General features: G+C 49.7%; 1 protein-coding gene and 1 non-coding gene across 3 annotated transcripts in view; one reads left to right on the top strand and one right to left on the bottom strand.

The window, feature by feature from the left end:
• Positions 1–1,070: 1,070 nt before the first annotated feature.
• CGN (cingulin) overlaps positions 1,071–21,564 on the top strand; it is a 28,097-nt gene continuing 7,603 nt past the window's right edge. The window contains exons 1-13 of one of the 2 annotated variants that reach the window (XM_055358979.2): positions 1,071–1,425; positions 8,942–9,828; positions 10,604–10,704; positions 10,852–10,921; positions 11,035–11,130; positions 13,901–14,028; positions 14,693–14,825; positions 15,141–15,353; positions 16,107–16,255; positions 17,447–17,579; positions 19,827–20,036; positions 20,386–20,592; positions 20,966–21,223. In XM_055358979.2, coding sequence (XP_055214954.1) covers positions 8,956–9,828; positions 10,604–10,704; positions 10,852–10,921; positions 11,035–11,130; positions 13,901–14,028; positions 14,693–14,825; positions 15,141–15,353; positions 16,107–16,255; positions 17,447–17,579; positions 19,827–20,036; positions 20,386–20,592; positions 20,966–21,223 — 2,571 coding nt within the window. In that variant the 5' untranslated portion in view covers positions 1,071–1,425; positions 8,942–8,955. Of the gene's footprint in view, positions 1,426–1,753; positions 1,929–8,941; positions 9,829–10,603; positions 10,705–10,851; positions 10,922–11,034; positions 11,131–13,900; positions 14,029–14,692; positions 14,826–15,140; positions 15,354–16,106; positions 16,256–17,446; positions 17,580–19,826; positions 20,037–20,385; positions 20,593–20,965; positions 21,224–21,564 lie in introns of those variants that run through there. The other variant, XM_031002181.3, reaches the window with a different exon arrangement.
• LOC115932350 (small nucleolar RNA SNORA44) lies at positions 18,299–18,406 on the bottom strand. Its single transcript, XR_004068639.1, has one exon. It is a non-coding gene; the product is annotated as a small nucleolar RNA SNORA44 (small nucleolar RNA).

Genomic DNA, 21,564 nt, shown 5'->3' with positions numbered 1-21,564 from the left:
TCCAGCCTGGGTGACAGAGTGAGACTCCGTCTCAATGAAAAAAACAAAACTAAAGCAAAAACAAAAACAAAAAAACCCAAAACAGGCTGGGTGTGGTGGCTCACGCCTGTAATCGTAGCCCTTTGGGAGGCCAAGGTGGGCAGATCACTTAAGGACAGGAGTTCAAGACCAGCCTGGTGAAACCCTGTCTTTATTAAAAAATACAAAATATTAGCCGGAAATCAATTGAATCTGGGAGGGGGAGGTTGCAGTGAGCCGAGATTGCGCCACTGGACTTTAGCTTGGGCGATAGAGCAAGACTCCGTCTTAAAAAAAAAACAACAACAAAAAAACCCAAACCAAAAACCATCCCATGGGAGTGTCTCTGAACCTATTCTGGTTCAGGAAGCTGCACAATAAAAGAAAAATAAGAAAAAAATTAAAAAAAAAAAGTCTTTTAAAAGCCACCCAGTGTTCAGGAGGTGCGCTCCTGGAAGGACATTTCCTCTTCTGTCCCCACCCCCACTACATCTTTTTTGCTGTTCCTCCCCAGGGAACAGGCCGGTTTGATGGCCCTAATCCTTATATACAGCTTGCTCTGGAATGCAGAGACTTTGCATCCCAGCTGAGGAGCTGGTAAGTGGACTTTACTCTGTAGGACCCACACCTAGCTTTTGAAGGCTGGGGGAGGGGCGGAAACCAGCTCCGGAGAATACACCGGAATCTGTGCTGCATCAAAGATTCCTCTTTTACTCCAATAGGTACAGGGTAAATATTTGTTGTAACTAAATGAGAACAAAATCCGGAGCCCAGCAACGTAAACTAAGTCAATCTCTTTTTTACATATCTCAACGGTTAACAGCTAGGATGCCAGCTTTAATGTTGTTTTAACTGCAGCTGGTATGAGCGGTCCTGCAGTTTGCAGAGCCCCTAGTTTTTACTCTTTTCTAGGAACTGGGATCAGCATCCCTACTTTTTGAGAGGCTAACTCTGAGGTGAATTTACAACTGAGCCCCTTTCAGTTTAGAACGAAGGTCATTCCTATTTTGGTAAATTTGCGTCCCCGGTTTCCATTCATTCAGTCAACAAATATTTATTAAGCATGTAGTATGTACCAGTCCCTGTTGTAGGCGTTTGGGGTGAAGCAAGGCACAGAACAAGAGATCCTTGCTCTGGTGAAGCTTATCGTAGGACGGGAGGCAAAATGATGAAAATGATTTTTAAAATTATGTTATTAACTAGAAGGTGATAAATATTACATAGAAAAAGATGTCAGGCTGGAAAATGATTGCGGAGGCCACAAGATAAAAGAGAATCCAAGATCAGGGTTCTGGTTCGGGTCAGGGAAAAGGGAGACGAGCTGAGGTGCAGGAGGCTCTGACGTCGAGGGACAACGGAGATATTTTCTGCAGAAAGTGACGAAAGAGCATTCTGGTTCCTGCAGAGGTAGGTGAAGGACAGAAAGGGCCCTAGCCGGCGATTCCCTTGAAGTAAACGGGAGGCAGGAGGCTGTTTTCTAGCAGAGCCCAGAAGATGCTCTGGCCGACGGCTCCCGGGGTCTTGGCCGGCGGTCACTCGCGACCATCCGCGACGCCCCCAAAATGGCCTCCGTGCCCCTCGCCGCCCCGCCCCGACGCTCCGCAGCCCACGGTTCCACGTGACCCGGCCCGCCCTTAGCGGCTGGAGACCCCGGGTCCCGGTCCCCGCAGCGGAGGCCCCGCCCCCTACGGGAAGCGGACCAACCGGAGCGGGGAAAGGCGGGGCGGGCACTGACGGCCCGCGGGGGTGGAGCTCCGCAGCGGAGTAACAGGTTGGTGGGAGGGGGAGAAAGGAGGGAGCGCCGAGGACGAGGGGGAGGGCCGGAGCTGCGCGTGCTGCTTTGCCCGAGCCCGAGCCCGAGCCCGAGCCCGAGCCCGAACGCAAGCCTGGGAGCGCGGAGCCCGGCTAGGGTGAGTGGACCCGGTGCGGGCCAGGGCACCCGAGAGGAAAGCGAGCCCTCAGGGGTACCTTTGAGGGGCAGGCATCGAGGCGGTGTGAGATGCCCCTCTCCAGGGCACCGGTGCCGAGTGGGAGACGGGAGGAGGGGAGATTGGGGCAGGGTGGGGTACTGATTAAGAGCCGACCCCTACCCTGAGGTGCCAGATGCAGGTGGCTAGGAAGGTGCCAGGCGAGGGGCACCTGGGGCGAAGGCTGTTCCCAGGGCATGAAAGCGTTTCAGCGCCAGATGTCTCTGGAGGTCAGACGCCAGCCCTAGGGGCAGAATTTCTCTTGGAGACAGCGGTGGCGCGGGGAGGGAGTTAGTTCCAGCTGAGTCGGGAACTGCTGCTGCCTGAGGTGCAGACTCGCCAGGGGAGGGCATCTGCAGGTGCTGCTTGCCTGAGGTTCTTTCCCGCGTCCTGCGGTCTCAGCTGGCCGTTGTCAGCACCCTGGTGGCTTTGAGATGACTCTGAGGTGTGGGATTTCTTCCCCAGCCCTTCACCTCCGGCCGAAGGCAGTTGCGAATCAGAGACACTGAGGGGCAGATGAGAGGCACCCTCATCTCTTCGCCAGGTGTACAACCATTAGGCTTTCACTTTCTGTCCTTTGCTTTCGTGCCAGGGAGAATCGTTCCTTCTTCCTATTGAGAGAGAGAGAGAGAGAGTACTCCCCAAGAGAGGGATATGAGGAAGCAAAGAGCCCTGCCTGGTCCTGCAAAATATTGATAAATATTAATACTTATTTCTCAGGAGGCCCCTTTCTGGGGGCGGATGTCAAACCCTTTCTCCAAGTACCCACATATTTTTTCTGTGGTTCTAGATGGGGACCATTGGATGAGGTTTGGGAGCCCAACCAATTTCCTTGATGTCTGGAGGAATCCCCGTTACTCCCTGAACGCCCCCCAGGCATCCCTGACTCCTGAACTGCGGTGGCTGTCAGAATGGCAGCAGGCACTATTGGGGCAGGAAATAGGCAGGACTCATCAGGAGACCACGAGACTAGGGAAATTACAACTCCAAATCCCCAGGACAGATGAAAGGTGCACCTTGGGGCCCAGACAAGACTGGAGGCAAATTTCTTTGCCTTAGGCAGGTAAGGGAACTAGAGTCAACCTTAGCTTGGCCCCTTTGAAGCCCTGCCTGAGGAAGGTTGTTGTAATTGGGAAATAATTAGCAACCGCTATGTTTGGGCTGCCTACACATGCCTATGCATCTCTTCTTTCATCCTGGATGTTTGGGAGTCTGGGGGCTGGCTCTGGGGGACTGCTAATCCAGAGATTTGCCCGACTCTAAGAGGATTCTGGCTTCCTAGAACCCTTCCTGTGTTTCCCAGGCTGGCCTGCATGCCATTCCCCTTGTGGGAGGTGATGGGCGTGTAGGGCTCTTCTCTTTGTGCCAGGGACGGGCGGACTGAGGACCAGGGAGGTGGCCAAAGCAAGTGTGGGATCAGGAATGCAACTTTGGGAACCTCAAAGGGAGGGGTGGAGGGAGACAAAGTCTCCCTGTCACATACTGGCCTGTCACCAGGTTCCTGTTCATCTGCTCCTCCTGCCTGTTCCCTCCCTGCCCTCTGTCCTCTCCTTCAGAGCTTTGGCTTTGCCATCAAGGCTGGAGAGCCCCTGCCTGTGGTCTTGCCCCTCTGCCTCCTCCGTGGTGTGGAATTTCTCTGGTCTGCTTTACAAGCTGCCAGTGTAGTTTCCCCGGCCCTCCCCTTCCCCTTGCCTCTCAAACCAGTCCAGCCAGTTTGCAGGGGCCCAGTTCCTCATTGTGTTTTTTCCCCTACTGGCCAAGCAGCTGTAGCCTGGCTCTCAGGTTTCTGCTTTTTCAGTGGACCTGGGCAGGAGTCCACTTGAGGGATTCTTTTTGGATCTATGGGGAACCTTCTTATCTCTAACTATGAGAAAAAGGTGCCAAATCATCAAGGTCACTGAGCTGTCCTTTTCTATTTCGACCATTTGCTTTCCTTGTTTCCTCTGAGGGGATTCTAATCTCTATACCTCAAGTTCTCCCGTTTTCTAAATCTGCCAATTATTTAGCATCAAGCATATTGCCTGGCCCTGTGTGAATCAGTCCTTCCTCCACACACCCGAAACCACCCCACCCCCACTTCCTGCCAGAAGTCCAGATACCCTGTCACTCCTAGTTGGAAACCAGATGCATATGGCTGGGCCAGAGGTGATGGAATTGGGGCAGGGCAGGCTAATGAGTAACTCAGGGAGAAGTGGCTGTCTGGTACAGGTGTAGAGTGTTCTCCCACTCCTTGCAGGCAGGAAAGGCAGAAGCAGACAGATGCACCTGAATTAACTTGTGGTCTGGTCTCTTCCCGGAGTACAGTTGGTGAGGAGAGCCCTGGACATGTGATAGGGGAGAGAAAAGTAGGGTCAGGCATTGGTGAGGGCGCAGGCCCTGGACTCCATGTTGCCTGGCCCTTGATCACTGTTTACCTGCCTGTCTCTGGGGCTTACGCAAGGCCTCAGAGCTGCCCTGCTGCCTTGGTCCCGCCCCACTGTCCTCTGTAACCAAAGGCGGGTAGGTTTCGGGTTTTCCGTGTTGAATCATTTAGAGCCCTGCTTTCTGACCCACCCCAAAGATCCCTTCAGCCCTCCTGGCCCCTGATCCACGTGTCCTTGGACTGAAGGTGATTGAGGTTAGGGAGTTAACCTAACCTGGGACCTGGGGGAGTGTTCAACACTGCCTCTGAACAATTTAGTGCTGTTGCTCAAGGGTCTGTGCCCTCTGCTGGGCCTAGGCTGGGAACTCCTTGACCTGGATCTAGAAGATCAGTAGATGTACTGACAGGGTAGACTGCATCATGAATAAATCATGTGGCTTCTGAGAGCTGGCAATCTAGGCACATCTGGTTCTAAGATCATGACTACATAGGGCAGCAAGTCTGGACCAGGAGGAGGTCCTGTTGCTAAGAGGTCCTGTTAACTGAGGCAAAGTAGATTTGTCCTGGGTAAATCTCCCCACTGCTGTGCAAGTGGGCTTTAGTTCAGGATACAGCCTTTAACAAATATTTGTTGACATCTACCACGTGTCCAAACACCTGGGGACACAGTGGTTAGCTGCTAGCCATGGTCTTTGCCCTCCAGGAGCTTATTATCTAGTAGGGGAGACAGACAGGAAATAATTACTCCAATAAATGTATAAATATAAACTGGAGTAAACCTGCTGAAGGACAACTATAGAGCGTATAACATGGATCTGACCTGGTTTGTGGGAGGCTGATTTGTGAGAACTGACCTTGTTTGTGGGAGTGGTGGTCAGGGAAGGCTTCTCTGAAGAAGTGACATCTTTCTATGAACCAGGTGAAGCCAAAAGTGCCTGTTGGACGAAGTAGCATGTGTGAAGAATGATATTTGTTGTCAGCTTTGTGAGAGTCACATGCTAAATGTTTTCATGTTTAATATCTTGTTTTTCTCTCCTTTTTATTAAATTAGAACCCAAGTTCAATAAAGTACAAACATCTTTTTTTTTTTTTTTTGAGATGGAGTCCTGCTTTGTGACCCAGGCTGGTGGATCTCGGCTCACTGCAGCCTGTGCCTCTCAGGTTTAAGCAATTCTTCTGCCTCGACCTCCCCAGTAGCTGGGATTCCAGGCGTGCACCACCACGCACAGCTAATTTTTGTATTTTTAGTAGACATGGGGTTTCACCATGTTGGCCGGGCTGTTGTTGAACTTCTGACTTCAGGTGATCTGCCTGTCTCAGCCTCCCAAAGTGTTGGGATTACAGGCATGAGCCACTGTGCCTGGCCTAAATAAAGTACAAAGATCTTAAGGGTATACCTTGGTACTTTTTTATCGTTGTATATGCCCATATAATTATTTATTATCTCATTCTCACAGATAATAACATTGTGGGGTATTATCATTATACCCATTTTACAGATGAGGAAACTGAGGCACAGAAAAATTGTGGGGTTTTTGTTGTCGTTGTTGTTTTTGAGACAGAGTCTTACTCTATCGCCCAAGCTGGAGTGCAGTGGTGCGATTACAGCTCACTGCAGCTTCAACCTCCTGGGCTCAGGTGATCCTCCTGCCTCAGCCTCCTAAGTTGCTGGGACTACAGGTGTGTACCACCATACTCGGCTAGTTTTTTTGTATTTTTTGTAGAGATGGGGTTTTGCCATGTTGCTCAGGCTGGTCTCAAACTCCCGAGTTCAAGTGATCCACCCACCTTGGCCTCCCCGAATGCTGGGATTACAGGCGTGAGCCACCACACCAGAAAAGTTGTGATTTGCCTCAGGTTGCATACATCAGGTGAAGAGCAGAGACAGGATTCCAAACCAGATCCTGACTCTAGCCCAGTGCATTTTCTTCTACTGGATGAGTGGTTTGGAGAACTACTTTACCTGTCTGCCTTCACAAGCCTTTTAAGATGGGGTGATAAAAGTTTGGATGCGCTGTCTCCTCGGGGAGAGTGTATTGCTTTCATCATTTTCTCATGGAGTCCCAGGGCCAAAAAGATGAAGAACAATTCCTGATAAAGGGCTCTTCTCTCCCTGTTCCTTTCTCTTGAGAATTGCTGGAAATTCTAAGAATGCTCTTCTTCAGATAGGAGACCTTCCCCACCAAGCCCTTTGTCACCTGTAGCTCTGCCTCTCCCATCCCTTCCCCTCCCTTCTCATCTCACCCTGGCTTGCTAGCACTTTACAGTCCCTGAAAGGGGCCTTGCCAAGTTTCCTTGGCCCAGAACTCCATGGGGAGGTTGAGTTGGGTATGTTTGTGTTTCTGTCTGGCACGTTAGAGGCTCATCCTCCAGTTTGGTGCTAGGCTCTGGTGGAGACTAGCAGAAGGGGTGGGGAAGCTGAATTTTTTTATTTGCTTGGAAGACAATCTCCCCACCAAGTTCCTGGAGCCACAGCATACCTGGAATACATTCCATTTGCTGACTCTGAGCTTTAGCAATGTGGACCTGGGAAGCTGGCCTATGGATGGTGTTGGCTCTGGCTCTCAGCTGAGACAAGTTTACCTGACCTGGGGCCCCTTAAAGTGGCACTTTTTTTTGTTGTTGTTGTTTTGTTTTGAGATAGAGTTTCACTCTTGTTGCCCAGGCTGGAGTGCAATGGCGTGATCTTGGGTCACTGTAACCTCCGTCTCCCAGGTTCAAGCGATTCTCCTGCCTCAGCCTCCCGAGCAGCTGGGATTACAGGCCCCCACTACCACGCCCGGCTGATTTTGTATTTTTAGTAGAGACAGGGTTTCACCATGTTGGTCAGGCTGGTCTCAAACTCCTGACCTCAGGTGATCCACACACCTTGGCCTCCGAAAATGCTGGGATTACAGGCGTGAGCCACCATGCCCGGCCGAGTGGCACAGTTTTTAAACCACATTTAAATATTTTTGGCTGGGTGCAGTGGCTCATGCCTGTAATCCCAGCACTTTGGGAGGCTGAGGCGGGCAGATCACCTGAGGTCAGGAGTTTGAGACCAGCCTGGCCAATATGGTGAAACCCCATCTCTACTAAAAACAAAAATTAGCCGGGCATGGTGGCAGGTGCCTGTAATCCCAGCTACTCGGGAGGCTGAGGCAGGAGAATTGCTTAAACTCGGGAGGCAGAGGTTGCAGTGAACCAAGATGATGCCATTGCACTTCAGCCTGGGCAACAAGAGCAAAACTCTGTCTCAAAAAAACCACAACCTTTTCTTGAATAGATAATACATCTACGTGGTTCCAAATTCAAAAGGGACATAAGAGATATACAGTAGAATGTCCACTCCTTTCTGCTCTTCCAGAGAATAGAAACTCTCCCATCCCTGTTCCTAGTCCTCAGTTCCTCCACCTCAAAGGCATCACTGCTATCGGTGTTTTTAAGTTTCTTTCCAGAAGTGGGATGATATACTTTGAGGTCTTCTATATTTTAAATGAGCTCTGGGAGAGAAGGTCCCCTTTTCTCCAGTGAGATGGAGGTATCTGTTCAGCAGGGTGTGGGTTCTGCCTTCCCTTGAGGGGAGGAAGGGACGAAGGCACATAGTGTTTTTTTTTTTGTTTTTTTTTTTGAGATAGAGTTTTGCTTTTGTCACCCAAGCTGGAGTGCAGTGGCGCAATCTCTGCTCACTGCAACCTCCACCTCCCGGGTTCAAGCAATTCTTCTGCTTCAGCCTCCTGAGTAGCTGGAATTACAGGCATGCGCCACCACGCCTAGCTAAGTTTTTGTATTATTAGTAGAGACAAGGTTTCACCGTGTTGGTCAGGCTGGTCTTGAACTCCTGACCTCAGGTGATCCACCTGCCTCAGCCTCCCAAAGTGCTGGGATTATAGGCGTGAGCCACTGTACCTGGCCACATGGTGGTATTATATGTATGTATGAAGATCAAGTAAAATCTTTTTTTTTTTTTTTTTTTTTGAGACAGGGTCTCACTCTGTCGCCCAAGCTGGAGAACAGTGGCGTAATCACTGCTCACTGCAGCCTCTCTCAAGCTCAAGTGATCCTCCCACCTCAGCCTCCCAAGTAGCTGGGATTACAGGTGTGCACCACCAGGCCCAGCTTATTTTTGTATTTTTTGTAGTGACGGGGTTTCACCATGTTGCCCGGACTGGTCTTGAACTCCTGAGCTCAAGCAGTCCACCCGCCTTGGCCTTCCAAAGTGGTGGGATTACAGGCGTGAGCCACTGCTCCTGGCCATCAGGCAAAATCTTTAAACTTTTAACAAAGCCTAGCTCCCCAGGGCTGTATCAGAGGAAGTGGATTCTTTTAGGTTAGTGAGTCTCAAAGTGTGGTACCTGGACCAGTAGCATCAGTATCACCTGGGGAACTTGGTTAGAAATGCAAATTCTCAAGTCCTAACCCAGACCTACTGAATCAGAAGCTCTGGAGGTTAGGTCCAGCAACCGGTATGTTAAAAGGCTCTCCAGGGGCCTTCTGTTAGTCTGAGAATCAGTGGTTTATCTAGTAGGAACTGACAGGGAAGTCAGCCCCCAGGTAGAAGTTTCATAGTTTCTAGTGAAGTCTCTCAGCCTGAACTCATTTCTTCATCTTCTAGGACTCCTCCTATTTATGGAGCAGGCACCCAACATGGCTGAGCCCCGGGGCCCCGTAGACCATGGAGTCCAGATTCGCTTCATCACAGAGCCAGTGAGTGGTGCAGAGATGGGCACTTTACGTCGAGGTGGACGACGCCCAGCTAAGGATGCAAGAGCCAGTACCTACGGGGTTGCTGTGCGTGTGCAGGGAATCGCTGGGCAGCCCTTTGTGGTGCTCAACAGTGGGGAGAAAGGTGGTGACTCCTTTGGGGTCCAAATCAAGGGGGCCAATGACCAAGGAGCCTCAGGAGCTCTGAGCTCAGATTTGGAACTCCCTGAGAACCCCTACTCTCAGGTCAAGGGATTTCCTGCCCCCTCGCAGAGCAGCACATCTGATGAGGAGCCTGGGGCCTACTGGAATGGAAAGCTACTCCGTTCCCACTCCCAGGCCTCACTGGCAGGCCCTGGCCCAATGGATCCTAGTAACAGAAGCAACAGCATGCTGGAGCTAGCCCCGAAAGTGGCTTCCCCAGGTAGCACCATTGACACTGCTCCCCTGTCTTCAGTGGACTCACTCATCAACAAGTTTGACAGTCAACTTGGAGGCCAGGCCCGGGGTCGGACTGGCCGCCGAACACGGATGCTACCCCCTGAACAGCGCAAACGGAGCAAGAGCCTGGACAGCCGCCTCCCACGGGACACCTTTGAGGAACGGGAGCGCCAGTCCACCAACCACTGGACCTCTAGCACAAAATATGACAACCATGTGGGCACTTCGAAGCAGCCAGCCCAGAGCCAGACCCCGAGCCCTCTCAGTGGCTTTAGCCGTTCCCGTCAGACTCAGGACTGGGTCCTTCAGAGTTTTGAGGAGCCGCGGGGGAGTGCACAGGACCCCACCATGCTGCAGGTCAGACCCAGCCCCTCCCTGACTTCTAAATGTCAGCCCCTTCTCCCTTCTCATCAGCTTTTACCCACCAGCCATGAGCCTCCTTGCTAATTCAAATAGCCTAGGCAGAAACTCTCTGCCTTTTGTTCTCCACTGTATCTGTCCACAAAATAGGTGATATTCACATGCACAGGATATTTCCATGGGTAAAATTCTAAAGAAAATGGAGCAAGCTATAAAATCACTGTTCACAAGTTTGGACCTAGTTGTCATTGCCACAACCATTAACTATGCCTCAGTCACCAGCATTTGCAAGGTCTGCAGAATATGTAAGGTGGGCTTGGAGGATAAGAGCAGTTTCCTTGGTGCTCTTGCCAAAATTCCACATCTTTCTCTCCTACTCAGGAATGTAAGTAAGTGAGGGAGTGACTTTACTTTGAGAGAAACGTAAGTCCCTTTTAAAAGTAAATTATTTATAAACTCTAGCATGTTAACTACCATTAGTGACAAATCACTTGTGGCACAGTTTGCAGCTGGTTGAGATGTTTGTTGAGGAAAATCTGGTTTACAGCAACAGTGCAGAGGTGCATCCTGTGTTGGCCTCTCCCTGGCCTGTTGCTCAGACCTCCACAGCATGTTTTCCTTGCTGCACTTCAGGATTGTTCATCATGCTTGAAGGGACTTGACCTGAGACTGCCACTTCTCCTCCATCTGAACCCCACGCATGCTTCTGGCCTAATCTTCCTATTTCTTTCTTTCTTTCTTTTTCTTTTTCTTTTTTTTTTTTTTTTAACAGTTCAAATCAACTCCAGACCTCCTTCGAGACCAGCAGGAGGCAGCCCCACCAGGCAGTGTGGACCATATGAAGGCCACCATCTATGGCATCCTGAGGGAGGGGTGAGTGGGGGCCCCCCCAACAACAGAGGCATACCCCTCCTTCTTTTTCTTCTAGCTTTGTTCCCCATCTTCCCTGATTTTACCCTTTCCTGATCTCTGCTACCTCTTTCCTCCCCTAACCCTTGCTTCTATCCTTTTATCATCTAGAAGCTCAGAAAGTGAAACCTCTGTGAGGAGGAAGGTTAGTTTGGTGCTGGAGAAGATGCAGCCTCTAGTGGTGAGTGGCCTCCTCTGGATGGGAGCAAGGGTCAAGGTTAGAGCTTTGAGGGCCTCAGGGGATCCAGACTTCCAACTCACTCCCTTCCCCCACACCCCCCATATCTCTGGCAGATGGTTTCTTCTGGTTCTACTAAGGCCGTGGCAGGGCAGGGCGAGCTTACCCGAAAAGTGGAGGAGCTACAGCGAAAGCTGGATGAAGAGGTGAAGGTAAGGAAAGGTTAGAGGTGCCGGAGGCATGAAGGAAAACAGGGAAAAAGCCTTGGCCTGGAGGTGGGCTGAGCTGACCCTTCTAAGCAATGGAACAAGCATGTTTGTGTCTTATAAGACAAGAGACAAGAATGTGTACTAATTCCAGGAAGGACTTCTGGGGTTCTGTGGGGGTTAGGGAGGCAGAGCACGTTAGGAATCTACCTACCTTCCATTCCACTCCCTTTGGGAGTTCCCATCCTGGCTCTGCCCCTTACTAGCTATATAAAACTTAAGAAAATTACTTACATTCTCTGTGCCTCAATTTTTTTTATCATCATCATCATAATGGCAATAGTAGTAGCTATCATTTATTGAGTATAATTTTGGTAGTATGTACTGTCCTGGGTACTGTAATCATTATAGTTACCCTGTGAATACCTATTCTGGACCCTTTTCTGATGAGAAAACTGAAGATCAGAGAGGCTAAGTAAATTGCCTATGGTAGTAAGTTGCAGAGAGGAATGAAAAAATCCGGGTCAGTCTTATTCTAAAGCCAGTGTACCCTTTTTAAAAACATGTCTTCTGCCTTTCACCATATTGGTTTGTGTGTAGTTGGTGCTCAATAAATGTTGGATTGTAACTTCCCTTGTCTTTTGGAAATCACTGTAGTGTAATGATTAAGTGATTGGCTGTGGAGCCAAACTAACTGGGTTCAAATCCTGGTTCCGTTACTTGTTGGCTGTGAAACTGACCTTGGGCAAGTTCTTTAAATGTTCTAAGCCTCTGTTTCCTAAATTGTAAAGTGGGGATTATGATAGTACTATATTAATTAACTATTGCTGTGTAACAAATTACCCAAAACTCAATAGCTTAAAACAAACATTTCCCGGCCAGGCACGGTGGCTCACACCTGTAATCCTTTGGGAGGCTGAGGCAGGCAGATCACCTGAGGTTGGGAGTTTGAGACCAGCCTGACCAACATGGAGAAACCCTGTCTCTACTAAAAATACAAGATTAGCCTGATATGGTGGCACATGCCTGTAATACCAGCTACTTGGGAGGCTGAGGCAGGAGAATTACTTGCACCCGGGAGGTGGAGGTTGTGGTGAGCCGAGATCCTGCCATTGCACTCCAGCCTGGGCAACAAGAGTGAAACTCTTTCTCAAAAAAAAAAAGCATTTCCCAGAGTCTGAGGATGAAGAACCTGGGATCAGCTTAACAGGGTAATTGTGGCTCTGAGCCTGTTACAAGGTTCCAGTCCAGCTTCTGGCTGTGGCCAAAAGAAGTAAATTGGAGGATCTGCTTCTAAAATGGCTTACTCAGGGCCAGGCATGGTGGCTTATGCCTATAATCCCAGCACTTTGGGAGGGCAAGGTGGGAGGACCACTTGAACCCAGGAGTTTGAGACCAGCCTGGGCAACATAGTGAGAACCCACCTCTACAAAAAATAAAAAAAATTAGCCAGATGTGATGGCATGTACCTGTAGTTCCAGCTACTTAGGAGACTGAAGTGGGAGGATTTCTTGAGCCCAGGAGGTTAAGACTGCAGTGAGCTGTGATTGCACTGCTGCACTCCAGCCTGGGTGCCAGAGCAAGACCCTGTCTCAAAAAAATATAAATAAATGAATGAAGCAAACAAAACCAGCTTAATGAATAAGATAGACAAAACCAGCTTAATTGGCTGGGTACAATGGCTCACACCCATAATCCCAGCCCTTTGGGAGGCTGAGGTGGGTGGATCACCTGAGGTCAGGAGTTTGAGACCAGCCTGGTCAACATGGTGAAACCCTGTCTCTACTGAAAATACAAAAATTAGTTGGGCGTGGTGGCAGGCATCTGTAATCCCTGCTACTTGGGAGGCTGAGGCAGGGAGACTTGCTTGAACCTGGGAGGCAGAGGTTGCCATGAGCTGAGATTGCACCACTGCACTCCAGCTTGGGCAACAGAGCGAGACTCCATTTAAAAAAAACAAAAAGCCAGGCCGGGCGCTGTGGCTCATGCCTGTAATCCCAGCACTTTGGGAGTCTGAGGTGGACAGATTACCTGAGGTCGGGAGTTTGAGACCAGCCTGACCACCATGGAGAAACCCTGTCTCTACTAATAATACAAAAATTAGCCAGGTGAGGTGATGCATGCCTGTAATCCCAGCTACTTAGGAGGCTGAGGCACGAGAATCGCTTGAACCCGGGAGGTGGAGGTTGCGGTGAGCTGAGATCTCGCCATTGCACTCCAGCCTGGGCAAGAGCAAAACTCCATCTCAAAACAAAACACCAAAAATAAATAAATAAATAAATAAATAAAAATAATAAAAACCCAGCTTAATCAAATGGCTGTTGGTTGTAAACCTTAGTTCCTGGCTGTTTGGCCTTCCTCACAGAGCTACTTTTGAGTATCCTCACAATATAACAGCTATTTTTTTTCCCAGAGTGAGGGATCCAAGAGAAAAGCTGCAATGCCTTTTTATGACCTAACATCAGAATTTACTCATCACGTCCTCCTTTTTCTGTTTGTTAGAAGGAAGCCCCTAAGTCAAGCCCGTGCTTGAGGCAAACAGAATTAGGCTTTATCTTTTGAAAGAAATGTCAGATAATTTGTGAACATATTTTACATCATCACAAGTACCAAGGCTAGTTATGAGGATTAGATGTGGATAATACACATAAGGTCCTAAGTACAGTGTCTATCATACAGCAAGCGTCCAATGAGTGTTAGACATTCCCATTATTCTGAGTCTTTCTGAGAGGCTTTCCCTACCCTCCACCTGCTGTACTCTCATTCCCTTTTTCAGAAGCGGCAGAAGCTAGAGCCATCCCAAGTTGGGCTGGAGCGGCAGCTGGAGGAGAAAACAGAAGAGTGCAGCCGACTGCAGGAGCTGCTGGAGAGGAGGAAGGGGGAGGCCCAGCAGAGCAACAAGGAGTGAGTGCAGCTGGTGGCGCACCTCAGGCTGCTTGGGGGCCTAGGCCAGGTTTAGAGGCCACTCCCTCTTTGCCCCTAGGGTTGAAGGAGACAGAAGGAAATCTCCAGAAGCTGAAAGGGGCAGTGTTGGTTTAAGGACAGGATAGGGCCTTTCTCTCTACCTTCTTTATCAATAATGGTGGTAGTGCATGATTTGGAGTTAAGCTACCTGGGTTTGCCTCTGTCTCAGATTCTTAAGCTATAAAATAGACTTAATAATAGTACCTACCTCACAGGATCATTGTAACGATACAGTCATCCATTCAGCAGATGTTTCATCAAGAATGCTGTGACAGGCATTAATCTAGGTTCCCAAGACACATCAGTGAACCCTATAGATGAAGGGCTCGCTCTCCAGAAGCTTAGTTTCTACTGAGAGGGAACAGACAGTAAACAAACATATTTTGCAAGTAAATTTGTAACACACGAGAAGGCAGTAAATACAACAGGGTAAGGCAGATCAGGAGGGCCAGGTTGTAGGGGGGCAGGTTGCAAAAATCAGGGGAGGCCTCATCAAGATTTGAAGGAAGGAAGTTTAAATGCATTAATAAATATGAATTAAAATATATGATGTGTTTAGAAAATTGCCTGACACATAGTATGCAATAATGTTATCTATTATTAGGCTCCAGAACATGAAGCGCCTCTTGGACCAGGGTGAAGGTTTACGACATGGGCTGGAGACCCAGGTGATGGAGCTGCAGAACAAGCTGAAACAGGTCCAGGGTCCTGAGCCTGCTAAGGAGGTGTTACTGAAGGTAGGGTCTGGGGTCATATGCACCAGCCTCTGCTTTTTCTTAGTTGGAGCATCCTCAAGTCTGCTCATCCATGGTTTCCCCAAAGCATGAGGAGTGGGTGGCTGATTACAGGTACTCAGTGTGCCTTCAGGTAGATTCAATGGTGTGTTGGGACTAGAGTTAGGATAAAGGAAACCTATCATTCTGGGCTCTAGTACTGGTACTAGAGCACCTGGTACTGTGCCTAATACGATAAATATTTTTTGACTCAGTGAATTGATAAATAGATGGATTCTAATATGGTCACCCCTGTACTTCTTCCTTTACTTTCTCCAGGACCTGTTAGAGACCCGGGAACTTCTGGAAGAGGTCTTGGAGGGGAAACAGCGGGTAGAGGAGCAGCTGAGGCTGCGGGAGCGGGAGTTGACAGCCCTGAAGGGGGCCCTGAAAGAGGAGGTAGCCTCCCGTGACCAGGAGGTGGAACATGTCCGGCAGCAGTACCAGCGAGACACAGAGCAGCTCCGCAGGAGCATGCAAGACGCAACCCAGGCATGTGACAAGAGCAGGGTCTGAGAGAGGAGGGCACTGCTGGAGAACAAGGCTGCCTTGGGATCTTGGACTTTTGGACTTTTCATGGTTGCAACTGGGAACTCCCCTTCTCCTCCTAAAGGACACAGTGAGATCTGCTGAAAACCTTGGGCAGGAAAACTATAAGGGCAGAGGGAGGGAGTACAGGCCAGAAGTACCTTGAGGTTGTGTGACAAAAGTCCCAAGGGGGACTGGGTGCGGTAGCTCATGCCTGTAATCCCAGCACTTTGAGAGGCTGAGGCGGGTGGACTGCTTGAGCTCAGGAAGTTAGAGACCAGCCTGGGTAACATGGAGAAACCTTATCTCTGCCAAAAATACAAAAAACTTAGCTGGGTGTAGTGATGCGTACTTGTAGTCCTAGCTACTTGGGAGGCTAAGGCAGGAGAATCGCTTGAACCAAGGAAACGGAGGTTGCAGTGAGCCGAGATCATGCCATTGCACTTCAGCCTGGGCAACACAGCGAGACTCTGTCCCCCTAAAAATAAAAAGTCCCAAGGGGAAATAACTGGGGAGGTTTCCTGTAGATGATAGAGGGGTGGACTGTGACTTGAGAGAACCTCTGCTAGCATTGTACCAGGTACCACAAGAGTGTCAGGGGGTGCAGCTGACATGGTGCCCTCTGGGTCTAAGCCTTTCCTTGTACACACTCACACTTTGATTTGAAGTGACCTCTTCCCTCTGAGCCTTCTGGTGTCCAACTCTCCCCTTCTCTAGGACCATGCAGTGCTGGAGGCCGAGAGGCAGAAGATGTCAGCCCTTGTGCGAGGGCTGCAGAGGGAGCTGGAGGAGACTTCAGAGGAGACAGGGCATTGGCAGAGTATGTTCCAGAAGAACAAGGAGGATCTTAGAGCCACCAAGCAGGAGTAAGGACATTGGCCCTCTCAGAAATACCCATGATTCATATGCCACTTCCTTTCTTTTTTTTTAATTTTTTAATTTTAATTTTAATTTTAATTTTAATTTATTTTTTGGGACAGAGTTTCGCTCTTGTTTCCCAGGCTGGAGTGTCATGGCACGATCTTGGCTCACTGCAACCTCTGCCTCCTGGGTTGAACCGATTCTCCTGCCTCAGCCTCCCAAGTAGCTGGGATTACAGGCGCATGCCACTACGCCCAGCTAATTTTTGTATTTTTAGTAGAGATGAGGTTTTACCATGTTGGCCAGGTCAGTCTCGAACTCCTGACCTCAGGTGATCTGTCCACCTTGCCTCCCAAAGTGCCGGGATTACAGGTGTGAACTGCTGCGCCTGGCCCCGTTTCTCCTTTTTTTTTTTTTGAGATGGAGTCACACTCTGTTGCCCAGGCTAGAGTGCAGTGGTGCAGTCTTGGCTCACTGCAGCCTCCGCCTCCTGCGTTCAAGCGATTCTCCTGCCTCAGCCTCCCGAGTAGCTGGGATTATAGGCGCCTGCCACTAGGCCCGGGTTTTTTGTATTTTTAGTAGAGACGGGGTTTCACCATATTGGCCAGGCTGGTCTTGAGCTCCTGACTTTGTGATCCTCCCACCTCGGCCTCCCAAAACGCTGGGATTACAGGCGTGAGCCACTGCACCCAGTCCCTTTCTTCTTTTTTTTTGATACAGGGTCTTGCTCTGTTGCCCAGGCTGGAGTGCAGTGGCACAGTCTGGGCTCACTGCAACCTCCACCTCCTGGGCTCAAGCCATCCTCCCACTTCAGCCTCCTGAATAGGTGGGACTATAGGCATGCACCACCACACTTGGCTAATTTTTATATTTTTTGTAGAGACGGGGTTTCATTATGTTGCCCAGGCTGGTCTTGAACTCCTGGGCTCAAGTGATCCATCTGCCTTGGCCTCCCAAAGTGCTGGGATTACAGGCATGAGCCACCATGCCTGGCCCACTTCCTTTCTATCTATGGTATGCTCTTACTCTCCCATTTCGCAAACTGCTCTTTTCCACGTTCACCTTCCTTCCTCTTGAGAGTTGGTGCCCAGTGTGTTGGCCTCCAGAGAGGTGGCTTTTATTGTCATGCTAACCTCCCCGAGGCATGTGGCCTTACTCTGTTCCCTTTCCCCTTTATTTCACCTTGCCTCGCTCAGACTCCTGCAGCTGCGAATGGAGAAGGAGGAGATGGAAGAGGAGCTTGGAGAGAAGATAGAGGTCTTGCAGAGGGAATTAGAGCAGGCCCGAGCTAGTGCTGGAGATACTCGCCAGGTTGAGGTGCTCAAGAAGGTATTTGGGAATTGGGGGGCAGAATGGTAGGTAGAGGTGATGAACACCTCTCATGGCCTTACCTCTCCATGAGGGCCTTCTTGCTAGTGGGGCTGTCTCCTGTGTGCTTGGTTTCCAGGCCTCATCCTGCCTGCTCAGCTTGATCTCTTTCCAACGCAGCAGCACCAGTCTCCTCATTGAGCATAGCGGTTTCTAATGGAAAGTGCTCTCAGAACCCAGGTTGGGGTATAGCCAGAGGCTGCTGGCTGACTCCCAAGAGACGTCATGGGTAGCAGCATTTAGGTGGATTTGTGAAATTCCAGGGTGATTTTTGCAGGCTCAGAAATCTAATTTGGTCAGCATGGCAAAAGCTGCTTTGTCTTTCAGAGGGGTCTCTAACTACATTTATGAAAAAATGTTTACCATTAGAATTTCAGTTTATTAATTTACATTGAGAAATATCATCACATGGACTGGAATACTTGTGTTGGCATGGCCTGGTTACTAATGTAACAAAACTAATTAGAAAAAGAAAAATAGCAGAGTGTATGGTATTACATTGAAGATTCACTACATATTATATAACCCTTTAGCCTAATTATGGTACTTTCTGAATTTCAGAAGTAGCTAATAGCTAATAATTAGAACCAGAACTCCTATTTTAATTTTCTTTTTAAAAGAAATCAGAGCTGTGCCAGCATTTATTGTGTCACGTATTTTGGTTTTATACACACACACACACACACACGAAAGACAAGTGGCAGCTGCAGGGATTGTGCTGACCTGTTCTGTCAAAGTCTCTCCAGGTTGCTCTTGCATGCAGTTGGAGATCCCATGGCCACACTATATATATATATTTTATTTTATTTTATTTTATTTTATTTTTTTTTTTGGGGGTGGAGTCTCACTCTGTCACCAAGGGTGGAATGCAGTGGCGTGATCTTGGCTCACTGCAAGCTCCGCCTCCTGGGTTCACGCCGTTCTCCTGCCTCAGCCTCCCGAGTTGCTGGGACTACAGGCGCCCGCCACCACGCCCGGCTAATTTTTTTTGTATTTTTACAAAAAAAATATAGGTACTCAGTGTTTCACCGTGAAACATGGTTTCACCGTGTTAACCAGGTTGGTCTCGATCTCCTGACCTTGTGATCTGCCCTCCTTGGCCTCCCAAAGTGCCGGGATTACAGGCGTGAGCCACCGCGCCCAGCCTCACACTGTATTTTTTTTAAACAACCAGCCTTACTAGCCATACCTTCATGTACTCTCCCTTCATGGCATTTTTTTTTTATGGAGTTATATTTTACATGCTATAAAAGTCATCTTTGTGTACAACCCAATGGGTTTTTTTTTTCTTTTTGAGATGGAGTCTTACTCTGCTACCCAAGCTGGAGTGCAGTGGCACAATCTCGGCTCACTGCAACCTCTGCCTTCTGATTCAAGCCATTCTCCTGCCTCAGCTTCCCAAGCAGCTGGGATTACAGGCACACACCACCACACCCGGCTAATTTTTGTATTTTTAGTAGAGACAGGGTTTCACCATGTTGTCCAGGCTGGTTTTGAACTCCTGACCTCAGGTGATCCACACGCCTCAGCCTCCCAAACTGCAGGCACGAGCCACTGGCGCCTGGCCCCCAGTGGTTTTTATTATATTAACAAAGTTGTACAACCATCATCACTATTTAATTACAGAACATTTTCATTACCCCCCCAAAGGCACCAAACCCATTAGCAGTAATTCCTCCCACCCAATGGCAACCACTAATCTACTTTTTGTCTCTGGATTTACCTATTCTGGATATTTAATATAATTGAATCCTATAATATATGGGCCTTAAGGGTCTGGCTTCTTTCACCTAGCATAGTGTTTTCAAGGTTTGTCCATGTGGTAGCAAGTATGAGTACTTCATTCCTTTTTATGGCTGAATAACATTCCACTCTGTGGGTATACCGTGTTTAGTCCAGTCATCAATTCGTGGACATCTGGGTTGTTTATCCATTTGGGCTATAATGAATAATGCTACTATGAACATTCACGTATAAGTTTTTTTGTGAACACATATTTTCGGTTCTCTTGGGTTACCTAAGAGTGGAATTGCTGGTGATATAAATGGTAAATCTGTGTTTAACTTTTTGAGAAACTGCCGAACTACTTTCCAAAGTGGCCACATCAGTTTTTATTCCCCTGGCAGTGTATGAGAGTTTCAGCTTCTCCACATTCAGGTATCTTAGTCTGGCTCTGGGTGCCCCATCACCATTCCCGTTTCCTTCCAGGAGCTGCTCCGGACACAGGAGGAGCTTAAGGAACTGCAGGCAGAACGGCAGAGCCAGGAGGTGGCTGGGCGACACCGGGACCGGGAGTTGGAGAAGCAGCTGGCGGTCCTGAGGGTCGAGGCTGATCGAGGTCGGGAGCTGGAAGAACAGAACCTGCAGCTACAAAAGACCCTCCAGCAACTGCGACAGGACTGTGAAGAGGCTTCCAAGGCAAGGGGAGTGGGCACAGGGCTTAGGAGGTGGAGGCTGAGGGTGTCTGGAGGGCTGAGGAGCCAGAGGGTGTGGAAAGTTACCTGTCATGGGTATGTACTGACCAGCTCCTGGGTCCTAGGCATGTGGTTCAAAGAAGCCAGGATTTGGCAGGGGGAGGATACCTGTGTCTCTGTAGGGGTGGGATTCTCAGAGAAGCGTCTGGCTGGTGGCAGCTGCTCTCTTTAAGCCTCATTCTTATGGGCTGTCTTTGGGATGGCTTTCCTGGGTGTGGTCAATGGCCCCAAGCCCTGGGGTCTGAGCTGCCACGCCCTGGGGTCTGAGCTGCCACCCCCTGAACCGTCCTTAGGCTAAGATGGTGGCCGAGGCAGAGGCAACAGTGCTGGGGCAGCGGCGGGCCACAGTGGAGACGACGCTTCGGGAGACCCAGGAGGAAAATGACGAATTCCGCCGGCGCATCCTGGGTTTGGAGCAGCAGCTGAAGGAGACTCGAGGTCTGGTGGATGGTGGGGAAGCGGTGGAGGCACGGCTACGGGACAAGCTGCAGCGGCTGGAGGTCAGTGGTTCTGCCCTCCCAGCCCTCTCTGCTCAGCCCTGGTGAAATACTCCTATGCTAAGTAGTTAGCCATCAGTTTCACTTTGCCCTTAGTGTGCATCTGTTTTGCCTCCCCAAACCTGCTCTGTTAACCTTGGGTTTATTTCCTGGTGTATACTTTGGCGCCAATGTTCAGTCTTTGCACTGGTATTTTTGTTTCTTATCTCTCACCCTTTGCTTGCTCTATGTGTCCTGATTTCTTTGCTAGGAGCCTGTTTTCATTGCGTATCATTTTCATAAATACCTCCTTTCTCCTGCCCAGCTACCCACCTCCAAATGACTTGAACCGAAGTTTTACCTTTTCCCAGTCCAACCCTGCTTCCCTACCTCCCAGGCAGAGAAACAGCAGCTGGAGGAGGCCCTGAATGCATCCCAGGAAGAGGAGGGGAGTCTGGCAGCAGCCAAGCGGGCACTGGAGGCACGCCTAGAGGAGGCTCAGCGGGGGCTGGCCCGCCTGGGGCAGGAGCAGCAGACACTGAACCGGGCCCTGGAGGAGGAAGGGAAGCAGCGGGAGGTGCTCCGGCGAGGCAAGGCTGAGCTGGAGGAGCAGAAGCGTTTGCTGGACAGGACTGTGGACCGACTGAACAAGGAGGTGGGGCATGGGGTATTCTGGGCCTTTAGGAAGAGGCCCAGCTCATCCAGAAGCTGGCCTGAGAGGACAGGGGCTTGGGGGAGAGGGGTTAGTCAGAATGTGTGATGATTATGGCCAGGTGCGGTGACTCACTCCTGTAATTCCAGCACTTTGAGAGGCTGAGGTAGGCAGATACCCGAGGTTAGGAGTTTGAGACCAGCCTGGCCAACATAGCAAAACTCTGTCTCTACTAAAAATACAAAAAATTAGCCGGGCGTGGTGGCTCATGCCTGTAGTCCCAGCTACTCAGGAGGGTGATGCAGGAGAGTCACTTGAACCCGGAAGGTGGAGGTTGCAGTGAG

The sequence above is a fragment of the Gorilla gorilla genome, chromosome 1, assembly GCF_029281585.2.
Source record: "Gorilla gorilla gorilla isolate KB3781 chromosome 1, NHGRI_mGorGor1-v2.1_pri, whole genome shotgun sequence".
NCBI classification, from domain to species: domain Eukaryota; kingdom Metazoa; phylum Chordata; class Mammalia; order Primates; family Hominidae; genus Gorilla; species Gorilla gorilla.
The sequence above is the reverse complement of the archived record's forward strand: the minus strand, read 5'-3'. Positions and strand labels throughout refer to the sequence as shown.